Source organism: Acanthamoeba castellanii (genome assembly GCF_000313135.1).
Source record: "Acanthamoeba castellanii str. Neff unplaced genomic scaffold scf7180000084663, whole genome shotgun sequence".
Classification (NCBI taxonomy): domain Eukaryota; phylum Discosea; order Longamoebia; family Acanthamoebidae; genus Acanthamoeba; species Acanthamoeba castellanii.
In genome coordinates this window covers 45,316-72,890 of record NW_004457710.1, presented here as the reverse complement: position 1 = coordinate 72,890, position 27,575 = coordinate 45,316, and the positions used below count along the sequence as shown (strand labels likewise).

General features: G+C 59.9%; 10 protein-coding genes across 10 annotated transcripts in view; 5 read left to right on the top strand and 5 right to left on the bottom strand.

The window, feature by feature from the left end:
- Nucleotides 1-473, top strand: part of ACA1_110140 (uncharacterized protein) — a gene marked incomplete at both ends in the record, with an annotated part of 1,924 nt that extends 1,451 nt beyond the window's left edge. The window contains one exon of the mRNA XM_004357111.1: nucleotides 109-473. Coding sequence (XP_004357167.1) covers nucleotides 109-473 — 365 coding nt within the window. The remainder of the gene's footprint in view (nucleotides 1-108) is intronic.
- A 393-nt stretch (nucleotides 474-866) lies between these two features.
- On the top strand, nucleotides 867-2,898 carry ACA1_110130 (MOSC domain containing protein; the record flags this gene model as incomplete). The annotated part of the gene is made up of 8 exons (XM_004357110.1): nucleotides 867-1,115; nucleotides 1,187-1,405; nucleotides 1,519-1,704; nucleotides 1,889-1,972; nucleotides 2,128-2,173; nucleotides 2,321-2,399; nucleotides 2,433-2,553; nucleotides 2,689-2,898. The coding sequence occupies 8 exons, from the start codon at nucleotides 867-869 to the stop codon at nucleotides 2,896-2,898; spliced, it is 1,194 nt and encodes a 397-aa protein (XP_004357166.1).
- Nucleotides 2,899-3,255: 357 nt separating this feature from the next.
- ACA1_110120 (uncharacterized protein) lies at nucleotides 3,256-4,011 on the bottom strand (the record flags this gene model as incomplete). The annotated part of the gene is made up of 4 exons (XM_004357109.1): nucleotides 3,256-3,295; nucleotides 3,328-3,468; nucleotides 3,575-3,711; nucleotides 3,796-4,011. 4 exons carry the CDS (start codon nucleotides 4,009-4,011, stop codon nucleotides 3,256-3,258), a joined length of 534 nt encoding a protein of 177 aa, XP_004357165.1.
- A 962-nt stretch (nucleotides 4,012-4,973) lies between these two features.
- On the bottom strand, nucleotides 4,974-8,128 carry ACA1_110110 (FAD binding domain containing protein; the record flags this gene model as incomplete). The annotated part of the gene is made up of 9 exons (XM_004357108.1): nucleotides 4,974-5,490; nucleotides 5,813-5,881; nucleotides 6,048-6,184; nucleotides 6,348-6,446; nucleotides 6,677-6,745; nucleotides 6,954-7,081; nucleotides 7,252-7,329; nucleotides 7,552-7,623; nucleotides 7,924-8,128. The coding sequence occupies 9 exons, from the start codon at nucleotides 8,126-8,128 to the stop codon at nucleotides 4,974-4,976; spliced, it is 1,374 nt and encodes a 457-aa protein (XP_004357164.1).
- A 335-nt stretch (nucleotides 8,129-8,463) lies between these two features.
- Nucleotides 8,464-13,606, top strand: ACA1_110100 (protein kinase; the record flags this gene model as incomplete). The annotated part of the gene is made up of 14 exons (XM_004357107.1): nucleotides 8,464-8,589; nucleotides 8,766-8,968; nucleotides 9,081-9,118; nucleotides 9,238-9,318; nucleotides 9,418-9,551; nucleotides 9,742-9,846; nucleotides 9,958-10,095; nucleotides 10,192-10,356; nucleotides 10,493-10,690; nucleotides 10,822-11,039; nucleotides 11,190-11,421; nucleotides 11,579-11,773; nucleotides 11,954-12,093; nucleotides 12,214-13,606. 14 exons carry the CDS (start codon nucleotides 8,464-8,466, stop codon nucleotides 13,604-13,606), a joined length of 3,366 nt encoding a protein of 1,121 aa, XP_004357163.1.
- A 287-nt stretch (nucleotides 13,607-13,893) lies between these two features.
- ACA1_110090 (DEAD/DEAH box helicase domain containing protein) lies at nucleotides 13,894-15,711 on the bottom strand (the record flags this gene model as incomplete). The annotated part of the gene is made up of 2 exons (XM_004357106.1): nucleotides 13,894-15,612; nucleotides 15,637-15,711. Coding segments are annotated over 2 exons (1,794 nt in total), but the record flags the coding sequence as incomplete, so codon positions are not given.
- A 2,357-nt stretch (nucleotides 15,712-18,068) lies between these two features.
- Nucleotides 18,069-18,592, top strand: ACA1_110080 (uncharacterized protein; the record flags this gene model as incomplete). Its single annotated transcript, XM_004357105.1, has 2 exons — nucleotides 18,069-18,173; nucleotides 18,452-18,592. 2 exons carry the CDS (start codon nucleotides 18,069-18,071, stop codon nucleotides 18,590-18,592), a joined length of 246 nt encoding a protein of 81 aa, XP_004357161.1.
- Nucleotides 18,593-18,957: 365 nt separating this feature from the next.
- ACA1_110070 (acetyltransferase, GNAT family) lies at nucleotides 18,958-21,472 on the bottom strand (the record flags this gene model as incomplete). The annotated part of the gene is made up of 7 exons (XM_004357104.1): nucleotides 18,958-19,010; nucleotides 19,086-19,206; nucleotides 19,392-19,622; nucleotides 19,893-20,243; nucleotides 20,462-20,611; nucleotides 20,752-21,249; nucleotides 21,413-21,472. 7 exons carry the CDS (start codon nucleotides 21,470-21,472, stop codon nucleotides 18,958-18,960), a joined length of 1,464 nt encoding a protein of 487 aa, XP_004357160.1.
- A 458-nt stretch (nucleotides 21,473-21,930) lies between these two features.
- Nucleotides 21,931-25,333, top strand: ACA1_110060 (initiation factor, subunit 2 family protein; the record flags this gene model as incomplete). The annotated part of the gene is made up of 15 exons (XM_004357103.1): nucleotides 21,931-21,973; nucleotides 22,061-22,164; nucleotides 22,237-22,373; nucleotides 22,486-22,579; nucleotides 22,655-23,017; nucleotides 23,062-23,245; nucleotides 23,374-23,486; nucleotides 23,634-23,724; nucleotides 23,800-23,918; nucleotides 24,027-24,186; nucleotides 24,277-24,421; nucleotides 24,529-24,706; nucleotides 24,778-24,970; nucleotides 25,052-25,128; nucleotides 25,193-25,333. The coding sequence occupies 15 exons, from the start codon at nucleotides 21,931-21,933 to the stop codon at nucleotides 25,331-25,333; spliced, it is 2,142 nt and encodes a 713-aa protein (XP_004357159.1).
- A 2,234-nt stretch (nucleotides 25,334-27,567) lies between these two features.
- Nucleotides 27,568-27,575, bottom strand: part of ACA1_110050 (uncharacterized protein) — a gene marked incomplete at both ends in the record, with an annotated part of 800 nt that continues 792 nt past the window's right edge. The window contains one exon of the mRNA XM_004357102.1: nucleotides 27,568-27,575. This exon is cut by the window's right edge and continues 250 nt beyond it. Within this exon, the coding sequence (XP_004357158.1) occupies nucleotides 27,568-27,575 (8 nt within the window).

Sequence of the window (27,575 nt, the reverse complement as noted above, 5' to 3'; positions counted from 1 at the left end):
CCCACGAGCCCGTTACGGCCGCTGCTGCTGCTGCTGCGCCACCACCACCACCCACCACCACGACAACGACGTCGACGACAACCACGGCGCCTCAACCCAGCGAGGAAGACGGGGCCACGCCCATGGACACTGACGCCGCGACGCCTGCGACGGCGACCACCTCAGGCGGCAGCAGCGGCGGTAGCGGTGCTTCTGTGGTCGAGGGCTCCTCGCACGGCGGTCCCACCACGCCGACGGGGGCGCCCGCCATCCTCTTCATGGAGGAGGGAGGCGCGCCGTCGGCCGCCACCCCATCATCGCCACCACTATTGCCCGCTGCTGCGGCTGCGAGCAACCAGCACGCGGTCGATGGCCACCAGGCCGAACCCATGGACATCGCGGCAGCGGCTGCCCCCGCCCCCGCCGACACCTCCACCACGACGGGCGCTGCCGATGCGCAGGCAGCTGCTGCTGCCACTGCCCACTCCACGTAATCCCCCCTCCCCTCCCCCACCTATTCCACCGACGGCCTGTACAGCAGCGCGAGCTACCCCCCCCCTTCCTGCAAAATAAATAAACTCTTTCGTTCCTGCCACGGGGAGGTTCGCACCCCTTCATCGCCACCACCACCTCCACCAGTTCTCTGCCCAGCGCTCGACAGCGTGCCTCGCATACTTCTGTGGAGCGCAGAAGGCCTTTCTCCGTAGGTCCGGGCTTGCATGTCGCGCCGAGACGGACTGACCACCACCGCCCATTCTTTTTCTTCGACTTGTTCTACTACTCGCTCCAACACTTGCCCCCCCCCCACGGCAAGAGAGGTAGCGAAGAAGAAGGAAGAACGGTCCGGTACCGTACACGCACGCGATAATAGAATAGAATAGAATAGAATGGAGACGTCGTGGCCCTGGTGGTGGTGGTCCCTGCTCGGCGCTCTCGCCGGCGCCCTCGCGGCGCCCTGGGGCGGAGAGCAGCAGCAGCACACGCTCCTGTCCCTGCTGCTCGTGGCGGGCGCGGCGGCTGCAGCACCTGCCCTGGCAACCCTGGCGGCCCGCTGGCTGGGCGGTGGTGGCCTTGACCAAGGCTCCTCCACGTCGGCCGACTATCGCGTGACGCAGCTCGTCGTCTACCCCATCAAGGTGCGTGCCCCCCCCCATTTGGCTTTTTATTTTATTTTATTATTATAATAATGCTGGGGGGACGTTGGTAGTCGTGCGCGGGTACCTCGCTCACGGAGGCCACGTTCGACGCCCACGGCTTCGAGCACGACCGGCGCTGGATGCTCGTCTCGGACACGTCGTCGTCGTCGGAGTCGTCGTCGCCGCTGTTCTTCGTGACGCAGCGGGTGTGCCCCACCCTCGCCCTCGTGGTGCCTCGCCTGACCGCCACGAGCCTGCTGGTCGACGCGCCCCACATGCCCACCCTACGCGTACGCCGCTTTCTTCTTCTTCTTCTTCTTACCTTCTTCGTACCTTGTTGTTGACATACACTAAACTACCTACATACCTACCTACCTACATACAATACATACCTGGTCTGCAGGTGGAGCTCAAGTCGCAGGCCCACGTGGCGCGCATGGAGCAGATGCGCAAGGAGCTCGGCCTCGTGCACCCGCCCGAGGTGGAGGCACGGCTGGCCGAGGAGGCCAAGCGGAAGCAGGGCGGCCAGGAGCAGGTCCACGTGGCCATCTGGTCCGACAAGGTGCCCGCCATCGACGAGGGAGACGAGGTGCCAACTACACCCCCCCCCCAAACACACCCAACACCACCCCACGCCACGAAGCACCCGCACCGCCCAGGGGCCTATACACACGGGACACACAGCGCGCATCGCCATTCCCGTGTGGCATGGTATGCGTTAACACACACGTGTGCGTGTGCGTGACGCATCATCACCACCAACTCGTCGGCAGGCGGCCCAGTGGTTCAGCAAGTACCTCAAGAGGCCCATCCGCCTGGTGCGCGTGCCTGACGACAACCAGCGCCTGGTGCCCCAGGTACCTTACCAACCTACCTATCCCATACACCCCCCCCCAATATACCCCCAACTCCCCCTTCCGCCCACCACGGATTGGGGGGGGGTGAGCGGCTACCCCCCCCCAATCTGCGCGCTTGGCGACGCTGTTGACGCGCCCGCCCTGACGCCACACAGGACTACCGGGTGGAGGGGGAGGCCAACACCGTGGCCTTTGGCGATGGTACTACGCACACACAGCAGCTGCCGCCGCCGCCGCCCCATGATGATGACGACAACGATGGTGATGATGGGGCCACACTGACCAATAACCGACTGACGCGGCGGCGGCGGCGGCGGTTGTGGCGATGATGGCGGCGGCCGGGTGCAGGTTTTCCGTTCCTGCTGACGTCGGAGGGGTCGCTGGCCGGGCTGAACCGGGAGCTGCCGGAGCCTGTCCCGATGAACCGGTTCCGGCCCAACATCGTGGTGGCCGCCGCCAGCGGACGTCCCGAAGACGACGTGCCCTTCGTGGAGGACACCTGGGGCCTCGTCCGGATTGGGACTCACCCGATGCACGTCGTCAAGCCCTGCACCCGCTGCAAGCTCACCACCGTCGACCAGGTGCGCACCAGCCTCTCCCTCCCCAACCAACCAACCAACAAACAAACAATATGCATCTCCCGCCAACACCCGTACTGTGTGTCGTGTGTGTCGTGTGTGTCGTGTGTGTCGGGGTGTTTCACTTTGCCGACCCAGGCCAAGGGCGAGTTCGGCAGTGCGGAGGAGCCGCTGCGTACGTTGCGGCGAGTGCGGTCGTCGCCCGATGGCAAGTCGGTCTACTTCGGGCAGAACCTGATCCACGCCGCGGCCAGCGGCACAGTCCGCGTGGGCGACACCGTCCGCGTGCTCCGACTCACGCAGCGACCGGTGGCCCTGCGCCCCCCTGCCCCGCTCCCGCACGAATAGGCACACACCCCCTTCCTCCTCCTCCTCCCCGAAGCGACTTTTCCCTTCGGGGCGCGTACGAAGACGGTTGTTTTGTTCCAATTTATTTGTGTGCGGCTGTGGCCGTGTTGTGGCCGTAGTGGTGGTGATGGTGGTGGTGGTGGGAAATGGCGTCGCGGTGCAGCCAATCGGTGAGGCTGGGGGCGTCTTCTCCGCCTCCCGTCTGGCCCACGTAGCGCTCCAAAATGCTGTCGCGGTGCTTATGCCGTATTAGCGCACATAGTACATCAACAACATAGGAGTGCACAACCCCACCTGAAGAATTTGCCGAGAGAACAGGCGAGGAAGTGGTCGTCCTGCACCGTCGTCACGATGTATCTACACGCCCCCCCCCACCAAAGGCCCGTGGGTGGTCAGCCTGTGCGTAGGTAGGTGGCGGGTCGGGCGTACCTCAGCTGGCCGAAGTAGGGGCTCGATGGCGCGCAGTTGATGAAGAAAATGGTGCTCTCCGATTCGCAGCCCAGCGGCAGCCACGTGGGCCACGCGCAGCAGTTCTCCCTGGGCAGACCTCTACTCTCCTGCACCTCGACCCTGTACAGGTCCCACGCACGCACGCACGCACCAGATGGGGGAGGAGGGGCTGTTAGGCGTTGGCGTCGGTGGGATGGGTGGTGCGGGAGAAGGGGGAGGGGCGCACCACTCCTGCGCGAGGTCCTCGTCACCAAACACGCCGGGGAGGGACTTGAGGCACAAGGTGAGCGGCCACAGGTTGACGCCTTTTGTCCAGGCCTCGTCCCCCGAGAGGCTGAGGCCATCGAAGAGGCCGTAGAATTCCTGGCCAGACGACCAACCACACCGCCACCCGCCACACCGCCACGTGCGCCCTCATCAGCGCTACGGCTAGCCACTTCCCAGCACCACAATACCTCCAGCCAGGGCCCGTGGCAGCAGCTGCAGGCGCTGCAGCAGGTGCTGATGGCCGATGGGAGGTGCGCGTGCCTTGAGTTGCCAGTGAAAGCGCAGGCGGCAGGTCGCTTCGGCGTGGGCGGGAGCGTAGCCGCCTTCGAATTGGATCACCTGCCCGAGGGTGAGGGGCTTGCACACCACCACGCACTTCTGCGACACCCGCACCATCTTCTCCTGCACTGTGCCCCGCCCCCCGCCACATACTAGGTCAGGCCCTCGCGCGTGGTGATGGTGGTGATGACTGTCGGTGGGGCGCACGTTTCTTTCTGCGGTCATGACGTGCCACGATGACGGCCAAGACCACGCCGTTCACAAGGACCCGGGGTGGTGGTGGTGGGGGCGGCGGTGAGAAGGTGGCACTCAGCGCCGCGGTGGTAGGGAGCAGTGATAGGGGGGAGGGGTGGGATGAACCTGGCGGCGGCGTGGCGTAGAAGGACGGCGAGGTCGTGGGGCAGGCGAGGAGCGAGGAGGCGCCACGAGGGGTCGAGGACCACCTGGCGAGCGGCGAGGGAGGCCAGGCGCTCCACCCGCCATTCGCCCGCCACGCCCCACGCGCCCCCGTCTGCCGTCTCCCTCCACTCCTCCTCGCGCACGGGCGGCGCGTTGGCCGGCGGGGGAGCCCCCGCCCCCTGCCCCCCTTTGCACGGTGGGCCGCACTCGGAGCTGCCCAGGGGCCGGCAGTGCTGGGAGCAATTCACTGTCCCACCCCACCCACCCAGCACCCCGAACACCACCACGCCCAACGTGAGCGACACCCTAACCAACCTCGCCGTCGTTCTTCTCGTAGGTGAACACCTTCGCTGTAGGTAACGTCAGTGGCCGCTTGCTGCTGTTGGGTGGTCTCCATATAAAAATATATATAAACGCTAGCCACGCTACTGGTTTAGGTGTTTGTCTCGTAAACTCTAAATGCTCGCCGGTCGCCTCTGACTCCAACACGTGCATTTCCGACGGCTTTTCGGCCAAACACTCGCACCGAACATTCCCTCCTTGGCATCTTCCCCTCGTCTAATACCCCCCCCCTCCGACGTGATGAATGGGGTCGGGGTCGTGCGTGGGGGGGGTGGCTGGTGCCTTGTTGCAGGGGCCGCAGCAGCAGCAGCAGCAGCACTCCTAGGAGCTCGAGCAAGCTAGGAGGAGGAGGAGGAGAGGGGGCGTGCGAGGGCGGAGCTGCGGCGGGCGAAGGTGAGGCGTCCGGGTCCGGCGGTGAGCCAGAAGTTGCGGAGGGCGAGCTGCCAGCGGCCGGTCTTGGTGGCCTGGGTGTGGAGGTACCAGGCCCAGTCCTGGGCGGCCTCGACGCGGGGCTTGCGGCGGGCGGCGTAGGCGGCGAGGGCGTCGGCCGGGAGTGGGTGGGTGGCGAGGGCGTGGGCCAGCACGGCGGCGTCCTCGATGGGCAGGGCGGCCTCGTGCAAGGGCAGGGGTGCCGTGCTGTAGGCCCCCGACCCGAGGAGCGCCACGCGGCCGGCGCGGTGGGTCCACTGCTTGATGCGCATGTCCCGCGGGTAGTGCACCCAGCACGTGCGGTCGCTCTGCTCCACCTGCTGCACCACCGTGCGCATGCTGAACCCCTTCTCGAACCCGCCGCCCACCGACGGCCACTCCCGCGCCTCCCTCGCCCCGCCCTTCAGGAACGGCGCCATGTCCGCCCTAGATATGGGATATGGGATATGTACATAATGTGTACACACACACACACATGGGTTGATGAAAAGAAAGTGGCGTAAGTAGCGGCACGCACGCGCAACCACCCAACCACCGCCGACAACACCACGCCGCCGAGAGATAGGTGACAAGCAGGCAAGGACACACACGACACACACGACACACACGACACACACGACCACACACGACACACACGATGCACACATGAACTGGAACGAGCACTGGAGGAGTGGGGGAGGGGCAGAGCAGGGCCCGGCACAAGGAGCAGCTGGTACGCGACAGACGACAGACCACACGAGACCCGCACCTATGGGTGGCCCAGAAGTAGAGGAGGTCCTCGGGCATGGGGACGTAGCCCGCTCGGCTCCCGAGTCCCCTGATGATGCACACCCGGCGCCGTAACGGCAGCACGCGGGCGACGGCGAGATGGAGAATGGAGGAGATTGTGGGTGGAGGGGGAGGTGTCAGCGGTGCACAGTGCACGACCACCACGTGGTGTGCGGCGCGGGGAGGGGGAGGGGGAGGCGGCGGCGGCGGCGTACAAGACGTCGACGGCCTGGTCGGGGGCGATGGTGAAGGGGCGTGGGAGGTAGGTGCTCCACACGCCGTAGGCACCCACTTGCGTGGCGGTCATGTACGGGTTCTGGTAGATCTCCTCCTTGAGAACCTCCGGCGTGTTCTGCGCACGCGTGCGTGGTTCCATGCGGCGGCGGTGGGCACGACCACGCATGCGAGGATCCCGGTTGGTTAGCGCCGAGGGAAAGAAGTGGAGGGGCACACCGAGCGCGCGCGCGCGCCAGCACTGACGGTGATCGTGGGGAGGGGAGACGCGTGGGGCGTACCCCGGAATTGACGCCGTCGGCCAGTACGATGAGGTCGTAGTCCCGGCTGCCCATCTTCGCATCCCTGAACGAGCACCGCACGCCCGTACCCGCCACCTCCTGTACTCCCCGCGCCGCCGCCGCCGCCGCCCCGGTGTGAGTTGTGTGGCACTTGGCCTATCCTTCTCCTCTTCCAACGGCGCACGAATCCGCCCACTGTCGCATTGCCCCTCCCTCCCTCGTGTCGTGTGTGTGTGTGTGTGTGTGTGTGGTGTGTGCGTGTGTGTCGCAGGCACGCGGGCAGGAGAACCGTGGAGGGGGGGCTGCTACGTAGGAGAGGGAGGGCGTACGCGCATGGTGAGGATAGCAGTGGACGTGTTGATGCGGCCGCCTCGGCTCTCCCAGCTCTCTGCCAACAGCTGGAGATCGCATGGGCGAGGAGGGAGGAGGGAGGTCGTGATCAGTCGGTGACTGTGCCGTGCCGGGCCAACCCCCTTTTCTCTCTCTCTCTCTCTGAAATGTAAATATACAATGCGTGCATCCGGATGTGGCGTGTGGCGGGATGGAATGTGGGGGGGCAGGGGGGCAGGGGGCGATGCCAAGGTGGTGGCCCGCAAGGGGGGGTACCTCGGCGAGGGCGAAGGCCGGGATGGCGACGGCTCCGGCGCCTTGGTCCTGCGTGGGCGGCTCAAAGTTCTGCTGGTGGATGCTCTTGCCCGAGTAGAGGCCCGTGACGGCCTTGGCCAGTACCGTCCCTGCGCGCGCCGCCCGTCAGTGCAAGCCCCCCCCCGGCGGACACCAACCAACCCCCCCCCAAACAAAGTGAACACGTGTGGCCCGTCCCCGCGTGTCATAGTGCTGCGTGCTGCTGCGTGCTGCTGCCCGGTGTGCCCGTGGTGGCAATCCAAATATCCGTTGGCCGTACCTTCCCTCTCAAGCACGGAACGCAGGCCGAGGCCCTGCAGGACGCGCAACGCGTCGCCCGACACGACCGCGCTTCTCCCTGGTAGCCCCACCCACCCACCCACCAGCGAGCATTGGGGATCACACGACACGTTGCGTGTGGTGCACACCCAGGCGCCCAGTGGTGAGTCTCTGCTGTTCGGTATGCATATCTCCCCTCCAACCCGCCGCCGCCGCCACCGCCACCACCACGAGCAGCAGCAGCAGCAGCGCGACACGAGGCAATAGTAGGTGGTGGTAGTAGGTGGTAGTGGGCGCGTACCGACAAAGCGGTCGTAGTTGCTGTCGGCCTCCACCACCTCCGCTTGGATGCCCCTCGCCCGCAGGCAGTGAGCTGCCCGCCACCACCGCCACCACGACCACCACCAGCAGCAGCAGCCACGACAGCAGCGACCGCCACCACGACCACCACAGCAGCAGCCACGAGAGGGAGGGGGTCAGCACGTAGGCCCCACGCGTCTCTGCTGGGGGCGGGCATTGGGAAGGGGAACGGGGGGAAGAGGGGGTGGCCCGACGGTGGCACGCCCAGTTCCCCCACCTGCCCAGCCCAGCCCAGCCCAGCCCGTAGGTTGCGGAGATTTGGTGGTGGGCCAGGAAGCGGGGGGGGGTATAATGGAAGGGTGGTGGTGGGTACCGAGGGTGAGGCCGCCGACGGTGGCGCCGGAGATGAGGACACGAAGAGGGCCGCCCTCGCGCCTCCGCACGTGGGCCACGGCGCGGCCTTCGTCTGCAGCCGGCGGCGTGCCAGAGCTGCCGGAGGAGGACAGAGAGCCCCGGCTGCTGGCGGTGGTGGTGGCCGCTGCTGCATAGGACCGGAGGAGCAGGGACGTGGTGGGCATGGTGGCCGCCGGGAGGCCTCCGCCCCGGGGCACGATGAGAGATGCGAGTGCTGCGCCCCGCTGTTGGACTGCTGCGTGCCGGCTCATCTTCATCTCCTCCGCTGCACTGTTTCCTTGAGCGCGAGAAGAAAAAAAAATTGCCCGCCAAAGGGAAAAGGAGGGAGGAAAAAGCTACACGCGGGGGCTGCATTTCTGTTTCCACATTGCATCGCGGCCGCCCATTCACCGGCCCAGGAGACGCGGCACTACTCCTCTCCCCTGCTTGCTTGTCGGTGGGTCAGCCTACGCGTCGTGCAGCCCTCCCCCCCCACGCAAGCAATTAAAACCCGGCCCCGATGGGCAACGACACCTCGGCACCCAAGAAGCTGTTCGAGCAGCTCGACAAGACCAAGGATGGCGTGCTCACCCTCGACGACCTCCTCAACGGCAATTTTGCACAGTCGCCCCTCCTTCTCTTCCGTGTATGCCCCCCCCCTCCCCCCCAAAAAAGGTGTAACCGCGTTGGTGTCCTTGTCTTGTTCTTCTTCTTCTGGCGCGTCGTTGCTGTGTCGCGTGCTTGAGCAGCAAGCCCCGTGCACCCTGTCTATTCACACGAAAGCGGCTGGCGCGCGGTGGTGTGGGTGGGTGTTGGCAACAGTTCGATGATGGAGAGGACGGTGCGCTCGACAGAGAGGAGTTTGAGAAGTGGGTGCGGCACATGCAAGCGCACAAGAAGAAGCACAAGAAGAAGCGGCGCACCGAAAAGAAGAACCAGGACAAGGAGAGGAAGAACAAGGACAAGGACAAGAAGAAAAAGCGGCGCAAGGACAAGGACAACAACAAGCCCGAGGAAGATGAGGAGTACGCGCCCCCCTCCAAAAGCTATATCCCCCCCTCCCCCATTGAATGGTGCCTGACGTCTGATGTCTCTGTCGTTGGCTGCATGCACCCTCTGCCGTTTAAACGCCGACAGCTTCTCGCGAGCATGGACGACCCTCGACGAAAACGCCGGTACGGGGACCCCACGGAGACTGCCGCCCTGCCTGTGTCGCGTCGCTGGTCGTGTCGCGTGTGTTTTCTGTGTCTGTGCTCACCCGCGATGCGATGCCTTTGGAATGGCGGGGCGGCAGCATCCAAGCTGAAGCTGTCGCGCAACTCGGAGACGCCGTGCATCATCGGGCAGGGCTCCCCTCAGCTCTCCCACCTCGAAAGTACCCATCGCCGCCGCCGCCGCCGCCGCCGCCTGCTTCTCCAGCCTGCCTAGCCCAGGCGGGCGTGCAGATCTGACACCTCCTCGCTCCCCGAAATAGGCCAGCTGGGCGGGCTGTCTCGTCGCTCGGACGAGCTGCAGGTGCTGCTTTCGGAGGAGGCCAAGGCCTTCCTGATCAACCTCCTGCGCCGCAGCGAGGGCCGCAAGCGCTACATGGACTGGCTCTTCCGCCTGGTGCGCACCTCCTTCCTCCTCCTCCTCCTTTTTCACACCTGCGTGCGTGGCGGGCGCGCGCACAGGTGGCTGCTGCTCGCGACGGCTGCCGATCGTTCCCATAACCACTGTCACTGTAGCCTAACCGTATCCGTACTACCTACCTATGCCCACCCACTCACTCTGCCGTGGTGGGCCTTGGCCACGCCAGGCCGACGTGGACAAGGACGGGGACATCGAAGTGGAGGAGCTCAACCTCATCCTCAAGGCCCTGGAGAAGGACGGCATCCGCATCTCCGACCTCTCCTATGAAAAGGTGCCCGCCCGCCCGCCCGCCCGCCCGCCGCTTGCCCCCTCCCACGTCCGCTCACCAACCCCCCCAACCTCCCCCCCCCCCAACCCCCCCAACCCCCAACCCAACGAGCAGTGCATCGACCCGACCAAGGTGGGGCAGCGCCTGCTGGAGGAGTACGCCACCAACAAATCGGGGACCCTCACGCGCGAGGAGTTCATGGTCCTCGCAGACCTCATCATGCGCCACTACGAGGAGGGCTATGCCCGCACGGTACCCCCCCCCTCGCGAGGCAGTCCCGAAAGCCGCCTCACTCACGCGCGTGTGTGCCTTGACTTGCCCTGTTCCCCGTCTTTTGGATCCACACAGCGCAAGCGGAGGATCGGGAGATACGAGCTGAAACGAAAGCTGGGCAGCGGGGCCAACAGCATCGTGCGTTTGGCCATCAACACGGAAACGGGGGAGAAGAAAGCGATCAAGGTCATCAAACGGGGCGACGTCAGCGACATGTCCCGCGTCGACGTGGAACTCAAGGTGCCACACACGACACACACACGACACACACCAGCTGGAGGGCATTGGCGTGCGCGTTCGTTTTTGCAGTGAGGGTAACGAGCGGTGCTCCGGTTCCTCACACACGACACAAATAACGCACACGACGACGGCGCAGGCGATGATGATGCTCGATCACCCCAGCATCGTCAAACTCAATGAGGTGCTGGAGAACGAGGAGTACGTGTTCTTCGTCATGGAGCTCTGCGGTGGTGGTTCCCTCTCCAACTACGTCGAAATGAAGCCCCTTTCCGAGCGGCTCGCCAGATACTACATGCCCCAGCTGATCAAGGGCCTCAAATACTGCCACAACAAGGTGGGCACACCCTTCACCACGCGACGCATGACACGCGCGCAACGTGGCCTCCGCCACCCGTCATAGGGGACCATCTCATCGCGAATATTGTCTGTGCGTGACGTGTGCGTATGTGTGTGCGCGTGTGGCAGGGCGTGTGCCACCGAGATCTCAAGCTGGAGAACCTGCTCATCGACAACAACGGGCACCTCAAAATTTCGGACTTTGGTCACGCCGGGATCTACAAGGAGGGGTGGGACCTCTTCAACACGCGACTCGTGGGCAGCCTCTACCACCTGTCGCCGGAGCAGGTGCAGGGCCAGTGCTACTCCGGCGAAAAGATCGACATCTGGGCACTCGGCGTCATCCTGTACCTCCTCCTCCCCCCCCCCCCGCCCCCACCCCTCTGGGGAGTGCCTGTTGCTAAGTGACCCGGGAGTGGTGATGCTGGTGGCGATGCATTTTATATTGCTATTTTATTAATTATGGATTTCTCTGCGTATACATCTGTGTGTGGCAGGTATCGTCTGCTGGCCGGCAAGCCTCCGTTCTTTTCGCGCAACCCGCAGGAGTTCCTCAGCTGTGTGGCGCAGGCGCGCTTCGAAATGCCGGAGCGGCTGTCTGCGGACGCCAAGGACCTCATCGACATGATCCTCCAGCCGGATCCCGCAAACCGCCCCTCGTGCTCCAAAATCCTCAAGCACCCTTGGTTTGACGGACCCATCAAGGAGCCGGCCCTCGCCCGCTATGTCGTGCGTACACCCCTCCACACGCACGCACGCACGCACGCACGCACGACCAATTGCGCGTCGTCGGGCTCCACTGCTACCGTGGGCTGGTGAGCCGAGAGGAGCTGACCACGTGTCGTGGGTGGGTGGGTGCGGTGGTGTCGTGCGTGGGTGGGTGCAGTTGCAATTGGATAGCCGATTCGAGGACTACACGATGCCGTGGAACCGCATCCGCGAGATCGTGGCGGGGCTCAACATCCACCTCTTCCCGGCGGCACCCACCAAGAGGCACCACTTGCTGATGTACAAGTGCGTGTACACCAAGAAGGAGCTCAAGTTCTCCATCACCCTCAAGAAGCGCAAATACTCCAAAGGGGTACGCCCTCCCACCCACATGCCCCGCCCCCATACAACCAACCAACCAACCAACCAACAACGGGCGTGCGCTGACCCTGCTCCTTCGTCGGGTGGGTGTATGGCTGGGCGGACGGATGGCTGGTGGTGGCTGGGGAATGGTGAATGGTGGATATCCATGGGGACAATGGCGAACGCTCAGAACCCCTACATCGAGTTCAACCTCCACGAGGGAGAGGGCTGGGAGTTCAACGAGGCCGTCTACAAGATACGCGCCACGTTCCGCCGATGGAAAAAGAGCGTCTTCCCTCCGGGCTCCGCTCGTAACGAAAGCAGCGACAGGTCACGCACGCACACACACACACACACACACACAAGCGCGCGCACCACACACCTCCACACGAATCGCGTTGGGCGCAAGGTGGGTCTTATTGACTTACACATACACCGCCACTGCAGCAGTAGTAGCAGCAGCAGCAGCGACACGGACGACACGAGTAGCAGCAGCAGCGACAGCGATAGTGATAGCAGCAGCAGCAGCTCCAGCAGCAGCACTAGCGACGAGCGCCACAAGAGGAGGGGATCCCGAAAGCATACCACGGGGACATCGGCCTCCTCGTCGTCCGCTTCCTCCTCCAACACCGAAGAGGAGGACGAGGACGAGGAGGAAGGCGAGAGCCGCCAGCCGTCGAGAGAGGGTCCATCGCCAACGGCAGCTGCCGCTGGTGGCGGTGGTGGTGGGACAGAGTGCGCGTCCCCCGCCGCGCGCCCGCCTCGCCGCACCAACGTCGGCAGCGGCAGCAGCAGCAGCAAGACCGCCAACCCGGACGCCCACGAGCGGCCAAAAAGACCGCGTGATCGACAGAACCCCGCGATCGCCGCCGCCGCTGCTGCCAAGGAGCGTAAGGCCTCGAAAGAATGCGAAGCCGACAGCAGTGCCGCCGACAGCAGTGCCGCCGACCGCAGCCGCTCCAAAGGCAACGGCGCCAGGAGAAGTGGCGGCAGTGAGGACGAGAGGGAGGACGACGGCGAGGTGGGCTTCTTCAAGAAGCCGCCAAAGCGCGGCGGCCTGCGCGACCAGCCTGCTGTGGAAGGCGACAGAGTCGCCGAGGTCAGCGCCGGCAGGGCGACGCCAGACCACCAGAACGCTGGCGAGGCCGACACCATCGTGGCTCAGGCTCGCAAACGATCGACGGGTGAGGACCAAGGGCAGCAGCAGCACAGCCGAGTGGAGTCGCCGGTGGTGGGCTTGGCCGCGGCGGGGGCGGCAATGCAGAAGCGGTCGTCCAAACCGCCAGCCCACGACTACCACGAGACCACGGGACCGCAAAAGGCCAAGCCCTCCGCTCACGCCCGGGCCGCCGAAGACGAGGCCCACGCGGAGCCGGGCGACGGAGGAGGCGCCGCCACCACCGGCGGCGGCGGTGGCAAAGGAGAGGGCGGCGACAACGGCGGTGTGCCGTCGGTCACCGACACCGAAGGCTTCGCCGACGATGAGGACGACACCACTGACGACGATTCAGCCGCGGACGGCGCGAAGGCCTCGGGTGGATCCCACCGCACCAGCACGGCCGTGGCGCGAGGACGAGGAGCCGGCGCAACGCCGCAGGGCGGAGGAAAGAGGGGGGCGTCTTCGGCTCTGCCTGCTTTCCCACGAAGCGCGGCTTCGTCGGACGAGGAGGAGGAAGGCAACGAGGCCGACGAGGAAGACAACGACTGGGACGGAGAGGACGAGGAGGAGAGCGAGGAGACCTCTGAGCAGGAGGAGCACGACGACCCGCACGAAGGCCACGAAGAGCTCGAACTGTCGCTGGCGGAGAGGGACCAGGACGAGGAGGAGGCCGATGAGCCCTAGTGGCGAGGCCGATCTACGAGGGTGAGGCCCGAAGAGAGAGAAAGAAAGAAAGGTGTTGTGTACAAAGAAACAAGTGGTTGTTGTTTATTTGGAGGAAGGAGAGACAAAGGGGGTTAGGTAGGGATGGTGCAGGTTGGATGGTGTGGTGTGGGGAGGAAGAATAAATAGGTGTAGCCGCAGTTCATCCCCACATCGTGAGGCGAGCAAAATTGTTGTTCGCTTGTTGTTCTATGATCAGTTGTTGACGGTCGAGTCGGTCGTCGTTGTTGTTGTTGTTACGCCCTCCCTCAGTCCCAAGCGCTGGACGAGGAGTGCGACTGGCGAGTCGGGAAGTCGCGACCGCCACGAGATCCGTAGCCACCGCCGCCGCCACGACGGAAGTCGGAACCGCCGAAGCGAGAGCCGCCGCCGCGGGAACGGCCGCCGCCACGGGAACGTCCGCCGCCGCCGCGGCCGGTGGCGTAGACGAGCTGGTCGAACCACTCGGGCACCTCCTGCTCGGCCTCGCGGAGGATGTCGAGGAGGTCGGGGAGGATGTTGGCGTCGCGCTCGGAGACGAAGGCGGTGGTGAGGCCGGTGTTGCCGGCGCGTCCGGTACGGCCGATGCGGTGGACGTAGTCGTCGATGTTGGTGGGCAGGTCGTAGTTGATGACGTGGAGCACGTTGGGGATGTCGAGGCCGCGGGCGGCGACGTCGGTGGCGACGAGGATAGGGGTGCGGCCGGAGCGGAAGGAGGTGAGGGCGGCCTCGCGCTCGCGCTGGGTGCGGTCGCCGTGGATCGAGGCCACGGGGAAGCCCTCGCGGTAGAGGAAGTTCTCGAGCTGGTCGGCGCCGCGCTTGGTCTGGACGAAGATGAGCGTGAGGCCGCGCACCTCGGCGAGGAGCTCGAGGACGGCGTTGGTCTTGTCGCGGTCCTCGACGTACATGAGCTTCTGGCTGATAAAGTCCGTCGTCGAGCCGACGCGGCCCACGCGCAAGAAGATCCAGTCGTTGAGGAAGTCCGACGCCAGGCGCTGGATCTCGACCGGGAAGGTGGCCGAGAAGAGCAACGTCTGCCGGTCCTCGGTGCGGGGCATGTCCTCCTGCTCGACGATGCGCCGAATCTGCGGCTCGAAGCCCATGTCCAGCATGCGATCGGCCTCGTCCAGAATGAGGTAGCGGATGTTGGCCAGCGACACGCGGGCCCGCTCCATCAGATCCACCAGGCGACCGGGCGTGGCCACCAGGATCTCGACACCGCGCTCGATCTCGCGGAGCTGCTGGTAGATGTCGGCGCCGCCGTACACCACCGCGGCGCGGAGCGGCCCGTAGTAGGAAAACTTGCAGGCCTCCTTGTAGATCTGCGACGCCAGCTCGCGGGTGGGCGCCAGCACGAGCGCATGCGGCTGCGCCATGGGCCGACGCGAGTAGCCGCCGCCGCGATCGCCGCCAAAGCCGCCGCGGCCGTAGCCGCTGGCGGGCGGATTCTTGTGGAGGGCCGAGATGATGGGCAGCAGGAAGGCCGCCGTCTTGCCCGAGCCCGTCTGGGCGCAGGCCATGAGGTCGCGGCCCTGGCCCACGATGGGGATGGCGTACTTCTGGACCGGGGTGGGCTTGTCGTAGCCCGAGAGCTCGATGTTGCGCATCACAATCGGATCGAGCAGGTCCCCATCGGAGAACTTGCTATCGAGCGGGGTGGGGCAATCGTTACCGGTGGCGTCGACCGGGATGTCGTCGTACTTGTCGAAGTTGATGCCCGCATTCATGTTGTCATCGCCCTTCTCTACAAAGGGGTTGTGGTCGTGCGGCCCACGGGCCTTGCCGCCGCCGCGCGCCGGACCGTCGAAGCGGTCATCGGCCCAGCGGTCGTTGCCGCGCGATGCGGGGCGACCGAAGTCTCCGCCGCCTCTCCTGCTGCCGCCTACTTCTCCGCCGCCCCTGCTGAAGTCGCCCCTGTCGTCGCGTCGATCGTCGGCGGGCCAGCGGCCACCGCTCGAGGGCGCGGGCTTGCTGGTCTCGGCGAGGACCTTCTTACGGAGGTGGGGGGGTACGTAAACGCTTCCGCTGCTGCCTCCGTTGGAGGAAGCACCGTTGCTCTCCTTACCGTTCAACCCAAGATCGTTCAAACCTTGAGTCAATTGAGAGACATCTTGGGGGGTGTGGCTCATAATACGATGGGTGGGTGATTCGTTTGATCTGGTTCGAGTCGAAACAAAAGTGAACAAAACCAGCCGCGCGCTCCCATGACTCCGGTGAGCGCGGAGTTGGGGAGTTTACTGCCCGTTCTACGTTTCTTCTGCAGACAACATGTCACGCCCTTCCCGCGAACCCTTTCTCCGCCTCTTCTTACTTCACGTTTCTTTCCATTTTCCTTTTCCTCCTTTTCTTTCCTTTTTTGTCTGGGCTGGTGGCATACCCAGGCCAAGTCCCCAACCTGCAACAGGTGGTGAAGGCAGAAACCTAACCAATGGTAAGCTGTGCAGATCTACACAGAGCCAAGTCACATTACAGATACAGATTTGTATATATACACCACATAAACAGCTCAAACATGACTGTAAATTTGTGTGGTGGAATTTTTGTTGTGCTAAAATTGTGAGATTTGACATTTTAGATGAATAAGGCAGTTTTGAAGATTTGGGTCTGAGTCTGTATAAAGTCTGTTTTTTGCTGCTCTTAAAAACAACTTAGGTGTCCTGCAACCTCAAAGGCACTGCTGATGTGCTGATGTTGAGAGGATGGAGATGACAGCACTGTTGATGATTGTGTTTTTCGCTTCAGAGGGCTGGGAGGTGGAGGTGATGTGCATGTGGTAGGACCACCCAATGGGGCAGTTACCACCTTCAGGAGCTTCAACAGTTCCTTGTTGTTGGCCATGGCTGATGGCAGGGTGACTTGCTCCTATGCATACACAACAACAAAAACTGTAAAACCAGACACTTACTTTATCACATACACTTACACAGTGACTACATGTTTGACCTACCAATACTTAGTTTATCATGCATGTTAACATGGTCTGGAAAATAAGAACTTTGCTTGTTTTGGGAAAGTGCTCCTTTGAACAACCTCAAACTGCACCTTGCTTTTGCTTTCATACCCTCCATCAATTCCATAATCAGTGGCCAACATGCTGCCCTCACATCCAGTTCATGTTCAGCCTCACACCATATCCAGTCAGTTGCACACATACACTGAACTTCATTCTTCACATTTGTGCTGAATTGGAGCACTATTCCTGAAGTTAAAATTCCACTCCATTCCACACTGATAAAATCACTTTTAACTCCACAAATTCCAAGTTTTTATGAAAACATTTTCATCTCAAGTCCCTCAATATCACTTATAAGCACCAGTCTAGCATGTCAAAATCACACATGCAGATCCAAATCTTCAAAACTGCCCTGTAAATCAAAAATGTCAAATCTCATAGCACAACAAAAATTCCACAGTCATTTATGACCCACAAGTTCTCACTCCTCTCCTCCTTGCTCCTCTCCTCCTCATGACTCTCTTGTTGTCACACCTCCCCTCCTTGCACTTCTCCTCCCTAGTTGTGGAGGTGCCCTCTTTTACTCTCTTCTGTTATGTCCCCAGGAAACATCTTCTGTGAGCCTCTGAACAATGCACTCCAAAGAAGCAAAGGACACCCAGGGCAAGCACCTCTTCCTTCACCTGCAGCCATTCTGGCCCTAGGATTGGAGCCCTATCAACTCCTCTCTTCTATTCCACAGGGTATGGCCATTCCCCTCCTCCTAACTCTGCTGACCATGTGAGTTCCATCATACATGCTCATTATTTCTTGTTGTTCTTTTTCAGGCACACCATACACAATCCTGCCACAACCATTTCCTCCTGAGGTCATCACTGAGTTCACTGAGAATTTTGATGCTCCTTTGTTCCTCAACTCTGAACTTGAGGAATGGGCAGACCTCTTTGAAGCTCATGCTCTTGACAACTTCTTCCCAGCTCACCTGTGTGACTTTATGATTTATGGTGGTCTCAGGCCTACAGACCTGGGTCAGTCTTGGACCTCTCCTGATGTTCAATGCTTCAACTATGCTCCTGGTCTGTGGGTTGCTGTGTGTGCTGATATGGATTGGTAAGATCAGTGTCCTTTGAAAGGGCTCAACATCCACTGGTGGAACTTTGCCAATGGGCACTGGGCTGACACTTGTGCCAACACCCACACCATTCCAATAGGTTATGGGCCCACACAATGTCTAAATCTACAGACATTAGTGTGCCACTGCTACAAAGCATGGAGAACACATGTGGCAAACCCACATCAATACAGTACTTTTCACAAAGGACTTGATGCACATCTGTGACAACAGTCATCTTGTTAAGAAAGAACTATCATGAGTGTCCTTCTGCCACTCTCAGACCTTCAAGGCCTATGTCACCTCTGTCAAGTACTTCACCCCCACCACATTCTGTGAAGCAGTCAAGTCACTGTTCACAGCTGAGTGGGAAAAAGGTGATGGAGGAAGAGGTTTGGTCTCTAATCCACAACAACATGTGGATTCTCATACTGCAGCCAAGCCACAAGCACATTGTCAAGGGCAAGTTTGTCTTCAAGCTCAAGGTTAAGCCTGATGGAAAAATTGATTGATACAAGGCACACTGGGTAGCAAAAGGGTTTACCCAATGGGGAGATTACTACACCAAAACCAATGTACCAGTCGTTCTCTTCAAAAATCTCCACCTCATCCTTGCTCTCAGGTGCCTGTACAATCTCAAGATCCACACCACTATATGGGCTTAAGCAAGCTCTGTATGAGTGGAATAAGGTGATTGACTGGCAGCTTGTCTTGTGGTTTTGTTCCCCTTGAAGCTAACCCATGTGTCTATGTGCTGATGAAGGGGGAAGAAATCACCATCATTACCATCCATGTCAATGACTGCACCATCACCACAAGCAAGCCTCTACTGCAAGCAGCCAAGGATGTGCTCACTGCCAAGTTTGACATGCAGGACCTCAGCAAAGCAAAGTCAGTTCTCTGAATGGAGATCATCAGATGTCAAGCAGAAGGCAAGCTCTTCCTCTGGATGAAAGGGTATATCAACAAAACCCTAGCTGTGTTTGGTATGGTTGAAACCAGTTTGCACCCCATGGTCATTAGGCTATGGCACTACCAGGCGCCAAGCAAGTTCTACACTACCTCAAGGTCACCATCAACCTCACCATCAGCTACAACACTTCAATGCACAGTGGTTGTGACAGGTGAGAAGGCAGAGGCAGAGCTTGCTGTGCACATTTCTGAGGACCTTGCCATGGGGTGGACACTTGAGGCCAGGCAACTGGTCAACTACCTTGTATGTACATTGGACCACTGCAAATAACAAAATAAAAGATACACAAAGTGTGTCTAGAAGCTCTTGACCCCAGGCAGCATCTTGGACATGTAGGGTCCATCCAATTCTGCATGCAGGACACAGCACAAGATTCAGCCAACACCACCATGAAGTGCAATTAAGAGAGTGAGGACTCACTCACCATAGCCAAGCTTGCGGTAGTAGTGTCGTGTGCCCACGCCCGAGATGACTGATATCTTCTCTGATCCATGTTCCTCCAATGCAATGCGCTCCGCTTCCTCCATCAGAAGTGTGCCAAAGCCCTTGTGTGTGTGCGTGTCGTGTTGTGTCGTGTGCCAAGTGTGTGGGTGGAACGATGCGGTAAGCAACAACATCACCTTGGGCTCTTGTTCTTTGAAGGAGAGGTTGAGGTGGGAGTTTATAAGGCAGGGCGAGATGCACGCAAGTGTGGGATGGCTGGGAGATGGGTGGGGGGTTGGTGGGGTACCTGGTGCTGGAACTTGGTGGGATCGCGGTTGTGGATCGGCACTACGGTGCCGTACACATGCAGCTCCCGCACGATGGAAGTAGGACACGCCTTGAACTCCTCTCTGAAAGTGGCCTCGGATGCCTTGCGCAGGCGGAGCAGGCCGATGAGAATGTCCTGCTTGGGATCCTCGTAAGTGAGGAAGGTCTCCCAGCCACCGTTGCCCACGTAGTCCCGCCGGACCAACTCCACCTGCGCGCCGCCATGGCCATTTGGTCAGTGGGTGCGTGGGTGCGTGGGTGCGTGGGTGCGTGGGTGCGTGGGTGCGTGGGTGCGTGGGTGCGTGGGTGCGTGGGTGCGTGGGTGCGTGGGTGCGTGGGTGCGTGGGTGCGTGGGTGCGTGGGTGCGTGGGTGCGTGGGTGCGTGGGTGCGTGGGTGCGTGGGTGCGTGGGTGCGTGGGTGCGTGGGTGCGTGGGTGCGTGGGTGCGTGGGTGCGTGGGTGCAGGCGAGTGAATTAATTACCTGATCGGGCCGGACGCGGTGATGGATGTCCTTGATGCCGACCTCGCGGGTGCGCACGTCGCGGCACTTGGTGCCAAAGTCCTCCATACGCTTGAGCGCCAGCTCGCGCAGATTTCCGTTCTCGACGCCCGAGGTGACCAGGGGCATGGGGATGTCCCGTTGGATGCGGTACACGCGCGTCCACGGAGGAACCAGGGCCAGGATTTTGGCCACCAGGTCCACCAGGGCGTCGGGGTGGTAGTTTTTGTACTGGCCCGTCTTCCACAGCTCGTAGAGCCCCGTCCCGCGAATCACCAGCGTAGGATAAAGCTTGAGTCCGTCCGTGCGGAACGCCGGATTCTCAAAGAACTCCTGATGCACACGCACATCCCCACCCAACGCAACGCACCCAACCGGAAAAGAAGAGCAAAAGCAAACCCACCGGGTAAAGGTAAGCACGATGCAAAAGGCAGTGTGTGTGGTGATTGGAAGGGGAGGGGAGGGGAGGGGAGGAGGCCACACGGCGGCCTGCCGAGGACAAGGCGGAGGGTTCGGGCAGGGGAAGGGAAGGGAAGGGGAGGAATTGGCACCATGAAGCCGTTCATGTCCCTCTCCATGCCCATGTTGGGCAAGTCGGGCATCATGTGCGCCACCACTTTGAATCCGCAGTCCTTGGCCAGCTGAAAGCACTCATTGACCGCCCTCACGGTGTGCCCTCGATTGGTGTCGCGCGCCACGTCCTGCACGCGCGGAGCCCATCCGGCGAACACGCGTTAGGGAGAAGGAGAAGGAGGAGAAGAGCACAATCGATTGTGCGTGTGAGCCCTTACCAAGTAAGGCATGCACGCACACACGTACAAAGGTGGGGAGGCGTCCGTACCTCGTAGACGGACTGAACGCCGATCTCGAGGCGGGTGCATCCGTAGGAGAGCATGGCGGAGAGGTGGGGCTTGAGGCAGTAGTCGGGGCGGGTTTCGATGGTGATGCCGATACACTTGACGCCGCTTTGCTCCGAGAAGCGGACGGCCTCGGCCACGCTGTTGGAGGTGTGGCCGGAGAGGGCGTCGTGGAGGTTGCGGATGAAGTAGTCGCGATAGTCCTCCCCGAGAGACATGAAGGTGCCGCCCATGATGATGAACTCCACTTTGTCCACCGAATGGCCCAACCGCTTGAGCTGGTCGATGCGATTGCGGGTCTGGAGATAGGGGTTGTACCGGGCACGGATGGCCCGCATGGACGTGGGCTCGTAGCCCGTGTAGGCCTGCGTCGAGTACTCAAAGTCCGAGTCTGGACCCCCCGGGCAGTAGACGCAGATGTTGCCCGTCATCGCAATGTGCGGGCACCTGTGCGGCTTGCACATCACAGCCACCACCGCGATCTAACAACGCCGCCACCAGACCACCAGCACACGCACGTGTCAGGCGCACGATCCAGCGGCAGCAGCAGCGTGGCGTGGCGTATGCAAAACCAGGAGGAGAGGAGACGTACGCCGGAGGCAGTACGGATGGGCTTGGTTTTAAGGGCGGGAAGGAGGGCCTTACGAAATTGCTCCGGGATGGCGGCGATGATTTCCACTGTCTTGGGCTGGTCTTGCAGCCCATTGCGCCGCGAAAGGTGGGATTTGAGCTTCATGAGATTGACATGCTTGTGCTCGTTGTGCCCTTGGATGAGCAGGGCAACCTGCAAATTTTGTTGTTAGTGATTGAACAGAAGTTGTTGGCATGGTACATGGGAGTGAGTGCACACGATTTCGGATATGGTCTTGACTTTCGCCTGGGATGCCCTCCGATCCGCGGGGGCAGTGCCGTAGGGGGTGGACATGGTGCGCAGGCACGGACGGTCCGAAGGAAAATGGCAAAAAACTCTTTTTTTTGTCTTTTGTAGACACAAAGCCAACCACATCCGATCTCCACATTCTTTTGTGTCCACGCCATGGCGAGCTATGAAGAGCAACTCGAAACCTTTGGTAGGTGCCAGCTGGCAAAAGATCTTTTTCTTACATGGGTCTGTGTAGTCCATACACTAATGATTTTCTTATGCACTTTCGATTTCAGGCAAAATGATTGACGAGGAGGAAGAAAAGAAGAAGAGGGGACGCACTCGTTCAACCAAAACCCCCTCTTCCAGTGGGAGTGGGAGTTCAAGCGGGGCTGGCTCGCAGCTGCTGCCCCCCAACACCGCAGCAGCAGCTGTGGGCAGCCTCACGCCCCAGACCGTCAAGGCCCAACCTCAGGTGAGGGTGGTGGGCTTCCACGTTGGCGGCACAACCGCACCGGCAACTGCCAGCCCCGCTGTACGCCGTGCATCTTTCTTTCCTACTCGACCGCCAATTTGTGTGTGCATTAACCCCCGTTGCCAATTACAGGCCACACCACCTGTGGCCATTCCCTCGCTCGTCGAGGGAAGCAGCGGCAGCGGTCGGCGCATCAAGAAGAGCGTGGATGGGTCGCCCTCGCCTACTTCCTCCCTTGGGCATAGCCTCGAGGGCCTCAAGGAGTACAAGTGCGTCGCCGCCGCCGCCCTCCTCTTCTCTCTCCCCCCTCAATGGGGCCGACAAGCGCCTTGCAGTTCTGCTGCTTCTGGTGCTCACCAACCGCACCAACTGCACCCGTAGGAGCCAGCTGGACGGGTGGTCGGCGAGCGGTGGAGGCGCTCTCGAGCGGCGAACCCCGCCCTCTTCGAGCCCCAGCGCCGAAGATCGCAAGCAGGTACACTTCCCCGCGCCACAAGGTGCCCGCCTGCGAACCAGTGCTGACGCGCCAGCAACCCCCCCCCCAATCCAGACGACACTGGTGGGTCCAAAGCCAACGACGTCATCGAGCTTCGAGGCCAAGCCATCAATGTCGCCCACGCGCCATTCCTCCTACCAGCCTCTCGCGTCCCCCTCCGCCTCTTCGAAGCCAATGACTCCTCCTCTCCAACACCCTTCTTCGGTTCTCGTTGGCAGCGGACCCACTGCGACCAAGGCCTCTGCCAAGGCCCCTGCTTCGCTCGCCAAGGCCCCCTCAGGAAAGGCGCCCTCGCAAGACAGCGATAGTGGCCACGATCACGATCACGGAGGCAGTGACGACGACGATGCTCGCACGTCGGGTCACCACGAAACCGCCAAAAAACCGCTCACTCGCGCGGAACGACGCGCCATTCAGGTTCCGAGCCTCCCTCTCTTTTGTCTCCTTTGGTGAAGCAACAGACACTCAGTGCCGCGCCCGTATCGATGGGACCTTACAGGAAGCTCAGCGGGCGGCCAAACAAGCCCGCCTCGGCGCGCAGAAATCAGGCCAGCCTGCCGCTCCGGCGACGAAAGGCAGCAGTAAAGGCGCTTCAGCTGGAACAGCCCCCAGCGCCCCTCCTCATGCCACTGCCCTCTCTGGTGAGTCCACCTTTACTTTCTCTCTTCTTCCTCCGTCCCACAACGCTCACGCGTCTCAAAATGGTGCTGCCAATCTCGACACACACGCACACACACGCACACACTGCTTGCCCTTGCTGCCGCAACTACCAGGGCCTAGCGCAGGCGGACGAAAGCCTGCCATCGCTCCGGGAGGATCAGCAGCGGGTTCCAAGATCAAACAGTATGACGACCCCAAGCAGAAGGCGCAGGCCACCAAGCAGTCGGTCAGGACCCCACCATCTTCCCGCTTTTGTGTTTCGCCTTTGGCCTTAAGTAGCTGAGGTTCGCTCGCTCGTTTGTTGTTCGTTCGTTGTCCTGACCCTATTCTACCCATTGGGCTGCTTGTTTTGTTGGCTCTCTCTTCTCGACAGGTGGTAGCCTTGGAGGAGAGCAAGAAGCAGGTCGCGCTCTTCTCTCACTTGCCCCAGTTCGAGCGACACACCACTTTGTCCATGAAAATCGGTACGGTGCGCCTTTCCCTCCCTCCTCCCTCCTAAGTCCTCGACCGACACCCCGCGTCTGCCGACTGGGGTACAGGCTTTTCGCCGAGCGAGAAGATTCACCCGGCGATTGTCAACCTGGGCCTCAAGTATGCCAGCGGCACGGTGGCCGGTTCCAACTCCCGGTGTGTGGCCATGCTCACCGCCTTTAAGAAGGTAGCCAGCTCCCCTTTCCCCCACTGGCTGGTCGTGCCTCTCTTCCTTCTCTCCATTTTTTTCTTTCTTAATTTCCCCTTCCGCCACTGCCGCGGGCACGACTTGCAGGTGATTCGAGACTTCCAGACACCTCCTGGCACGGCCTTGCACCGTACGTTGGAACCGCACCTCAAGCCGCAGATCCAATTCTTGACCGATTGTCGACCGCATTCCATCTCGATGGGCAACGCCATCAATTACATCAAGCGTGAGATACCCAAGACCCAAAGTACCCCTCATCCTACTCCTCCTCCTCCTCCTCCCCCCTTCTCTCGGAGAGTAACCCTTCTCACCAACCTTGGTCGGTACCCCTGCCCAGGCATGTCGGACGAAGAAGCCAAGGAGTTTCTGATGCGCAGGATAGAGACTTTCATCGAGGAGAGAATTGTGCTGGCTGACCTAGCCATCGCCACGTACGGCGTCTCCAAAATCAACGATGGCGATGTGGTCCTGACCTACGCTGCGTACCGCCCCCTCTCTCACTCACTCCCTCCAACCAACCCCGCTGTGTGCCGTCATGCGTATGTCGTGTGTCACCTCTGTAACACCTTCCAATTCCCGCGCTGTGCAGGTCACACCCGGTGGAGTGTGTTCTCAAGCAGGCCCATGCCGAAGGGAAGAAATTCCGAGTCATCCTCGTGGAGTCAACCCCGAAACGGGAGGCGAAGAATCTCATGCAAAAGCTCGTCAAGGAAGGGATTCACTGCACGCTGGTCTTGCTCAACGCTGTCTCCTATGCCATGAAAGAGGTAAGAGTATTAGCCTGGGCTGTAGTATGCCAACGCCATCTGACCATCATCATCCATCCACCTCCCCCAAGGTGACGAAAGTGTTCTTGGGTGCCTACACCCTCCTGGTCAATGGCCATCTCATGTCCCGAGCTGGCACAGCCATGGTGGCAATGGTGGCGAATGCGTACAACGTTCCTGTCATCGTGTGCTGCGAGACCTACAAATTCTGTGAGCGAGTACAGATAGACTCAATCTGCTTCAACGAGCTGGGCGATCCTGATGGTATGTGTTTCCTGATGTTGCAATATATTTTTCTATATTGGACAGTTCGCTAACACTGCACCCCCATTCATGTTGTTACAGAGCTTATTGCAACTGCTGAGGGCAACACTGGGCGCACTGAGGCACTGAAGGACTGGCGGAACAATGAACACCTGAAGGTGCTCCCCAGTTCTCCTTGCCAACCTTCTTCCCTACTGATCTTCCCTCCCCATCCCTCTGCAGCTGCTCAACCTTGTGTATGATGTGACACCAAGCACATTCATCACCATGGTGGTCACTGAAGTTGGCATGATCCCTCCCACATCTGTCCCTGTCATTCTGAGGGAGTACCCCCTTCAGTCTATGGAACAGATGCAAGGGTAGATAAATTAATAGACCTCTCCTTTTCATAATTCTTTGTGTATTTTATTGTGTTTGAGAGGAGATGCTGTGCTGTTTCACTGTTTTGGGACTACATTGGGACAAGTTTGGCACTGTTTTGGGATAAGTTTGGGACTGTTTTGGGACTATATTGGGGACATTTTTGTGGCATGTTTGGGACTATTTTGGAACTGTTTTAGCACTGTTATGTGACTTTTTTGGCATTGTTTTGGCACAGTTTTGGGATCAGTTGAAGGCAATGTTAGGACTATTGTCAGACCTGTTTTGGCAACTGTTTGGGATGATGTCAGGAGTGGTTTGCCATTATATTGGCGCATGTTCAGCATGCAGGCTACTGCGAATTTGGCGCAATAGCACAGCATGTCACACATCCTCAGAATCACAACAGAAAATGATAAAATGGGCCAAGTGAGGACCGTACGACCAAGTCCGATACACAGAGCATGGGAGATGCACACGATTCAGCCCTGTAGGCCGACAGGGGATGCAACTGAAACGAGTAAAACTAATTGCACAAGTAACACAATTACAGATGGGAGGAACGATACGCGTGGCCTTCTCGTCTAGGCTCAGGGGATGCAACCGAAACGTGTAAAACTAATTGCAGTTGTTGGAAAACATCAATCTCCACCTCGACATATGCTCTCTACTATCTTATCTTATTTCCCAAACAGTTATCACTTTATTTCTCGAACTATTCCTTTCCTCACTTTGGAAACTACTTAAATATGTTAGTTCTTGAACAATAAATTACTTTTAGAAATCTACTTCTTCAGCAACACATCCCACTCCAACAGCCGTAACACAAGTAACACTAGTGGCTCACTCAAAGATCGAACCCACATGAAATTCGTTGATGGATGGAGAAAAACTCACCAGCCAAAGCTCCTAGGGTAGGATGCGATGCGCCTCTGTGGGAAAGCAGTGTCAGGAGATGAGTCTTGTCCGCGGACATCGCGATTAGCCGCGGACATCGCGACCTCCCGCGGACATCGCGATTATCCGCGGACATCGCGATCATCCGCGGACATCACGGCCGGCGACTCATCCCCTCAGTATGTGGGTCGCGCGTAAGTCGCGCGTAAGCTACGCGTAGACAGCGCGTAACTACACGTCGCCAGCGCGTGGGCGACGCAGGGACGACAAGTGAAAATGCAGTTTGTAGGAACTCAAAAAATCATTTATTATTTTGAATCGAAATTAGACAATGCTGGGGCGCCCCCATCGCACAACACCAAACGAAGGGACAGCTAGGTTTATTCAAGTCCTCCCTGTTTTGAAATTTTTTTGGCAGCAACTCGTTTTTAGGGCATTTAAAAGCCGTTTTGGCAAGGCCACGGATAAAATTAAAATTGCCCGAGGGGATGCAACGAAAACGAGTAACACTCGTTAAACGCGTTTAACTAGTTTAACTAGTAAAACACTGATTAAACTCGTTTAACGACCTGCCCACTCGTTGAACGTGTGGGCCACTCGTGAAACGAGTGGAGAATGTGTGAAACGAGTAGAGAACGCGTGAAACGAGTAGCAAACGCGTGAAACGAGTAGAGAACGTGTGAAACGCGTAAAAACCGCGTAAAAAAACGAGTAAAATGACCACAAACCACCTGTGGCAACACTGATTAAACGCGTTAAACTAGTTAAACGCGTTTAACGAGTGTTACTCGTTTTCGTTGCATCCCCTTACGCGTTTTCGTTGCATCGTGCGGCGGACAGCACACCGTAGAGCCTTGAGTCGGCATCTTGTAGCCCATGGTCTAATTGGGCTGGAATATGATGCTCAGGCCGCCAGCTATCAAAGCAAGCGAGAAAACTGATGCGCTTTACTTCATTTCGTAACTATAAAGCTCAGGTTGTGAGGCGAACAGCGCACTGGAGCGCCCTGAATCGTGCGGCATCTTGTAGCCCATGGTCTAATTGGACTGGAAAATCATTGGCAGGCCGGTAGCTACCAAGGCAATCGAGAAAACTGGCGCATTTTATTTCATCGAGTGATTTCCAAGAGTGATCTCGGTAGTGAGGTGACCAGCCCTAGCGGCCCAATGAGCCATCCTACAGGGCTGAATACTATCACATCTTAAAGCCCGTATTTTTTTGAGACTTCTGGACCGATTGCGAGGACCGCAGCTTTCAAGGCAAGCGAGAAAACGGGTCATCTTCGTTGTGAGGTGCTGACGTCAAAACTCCGCCTGTCGGCTGTTTTTTATTTTCAGTATTTATATTT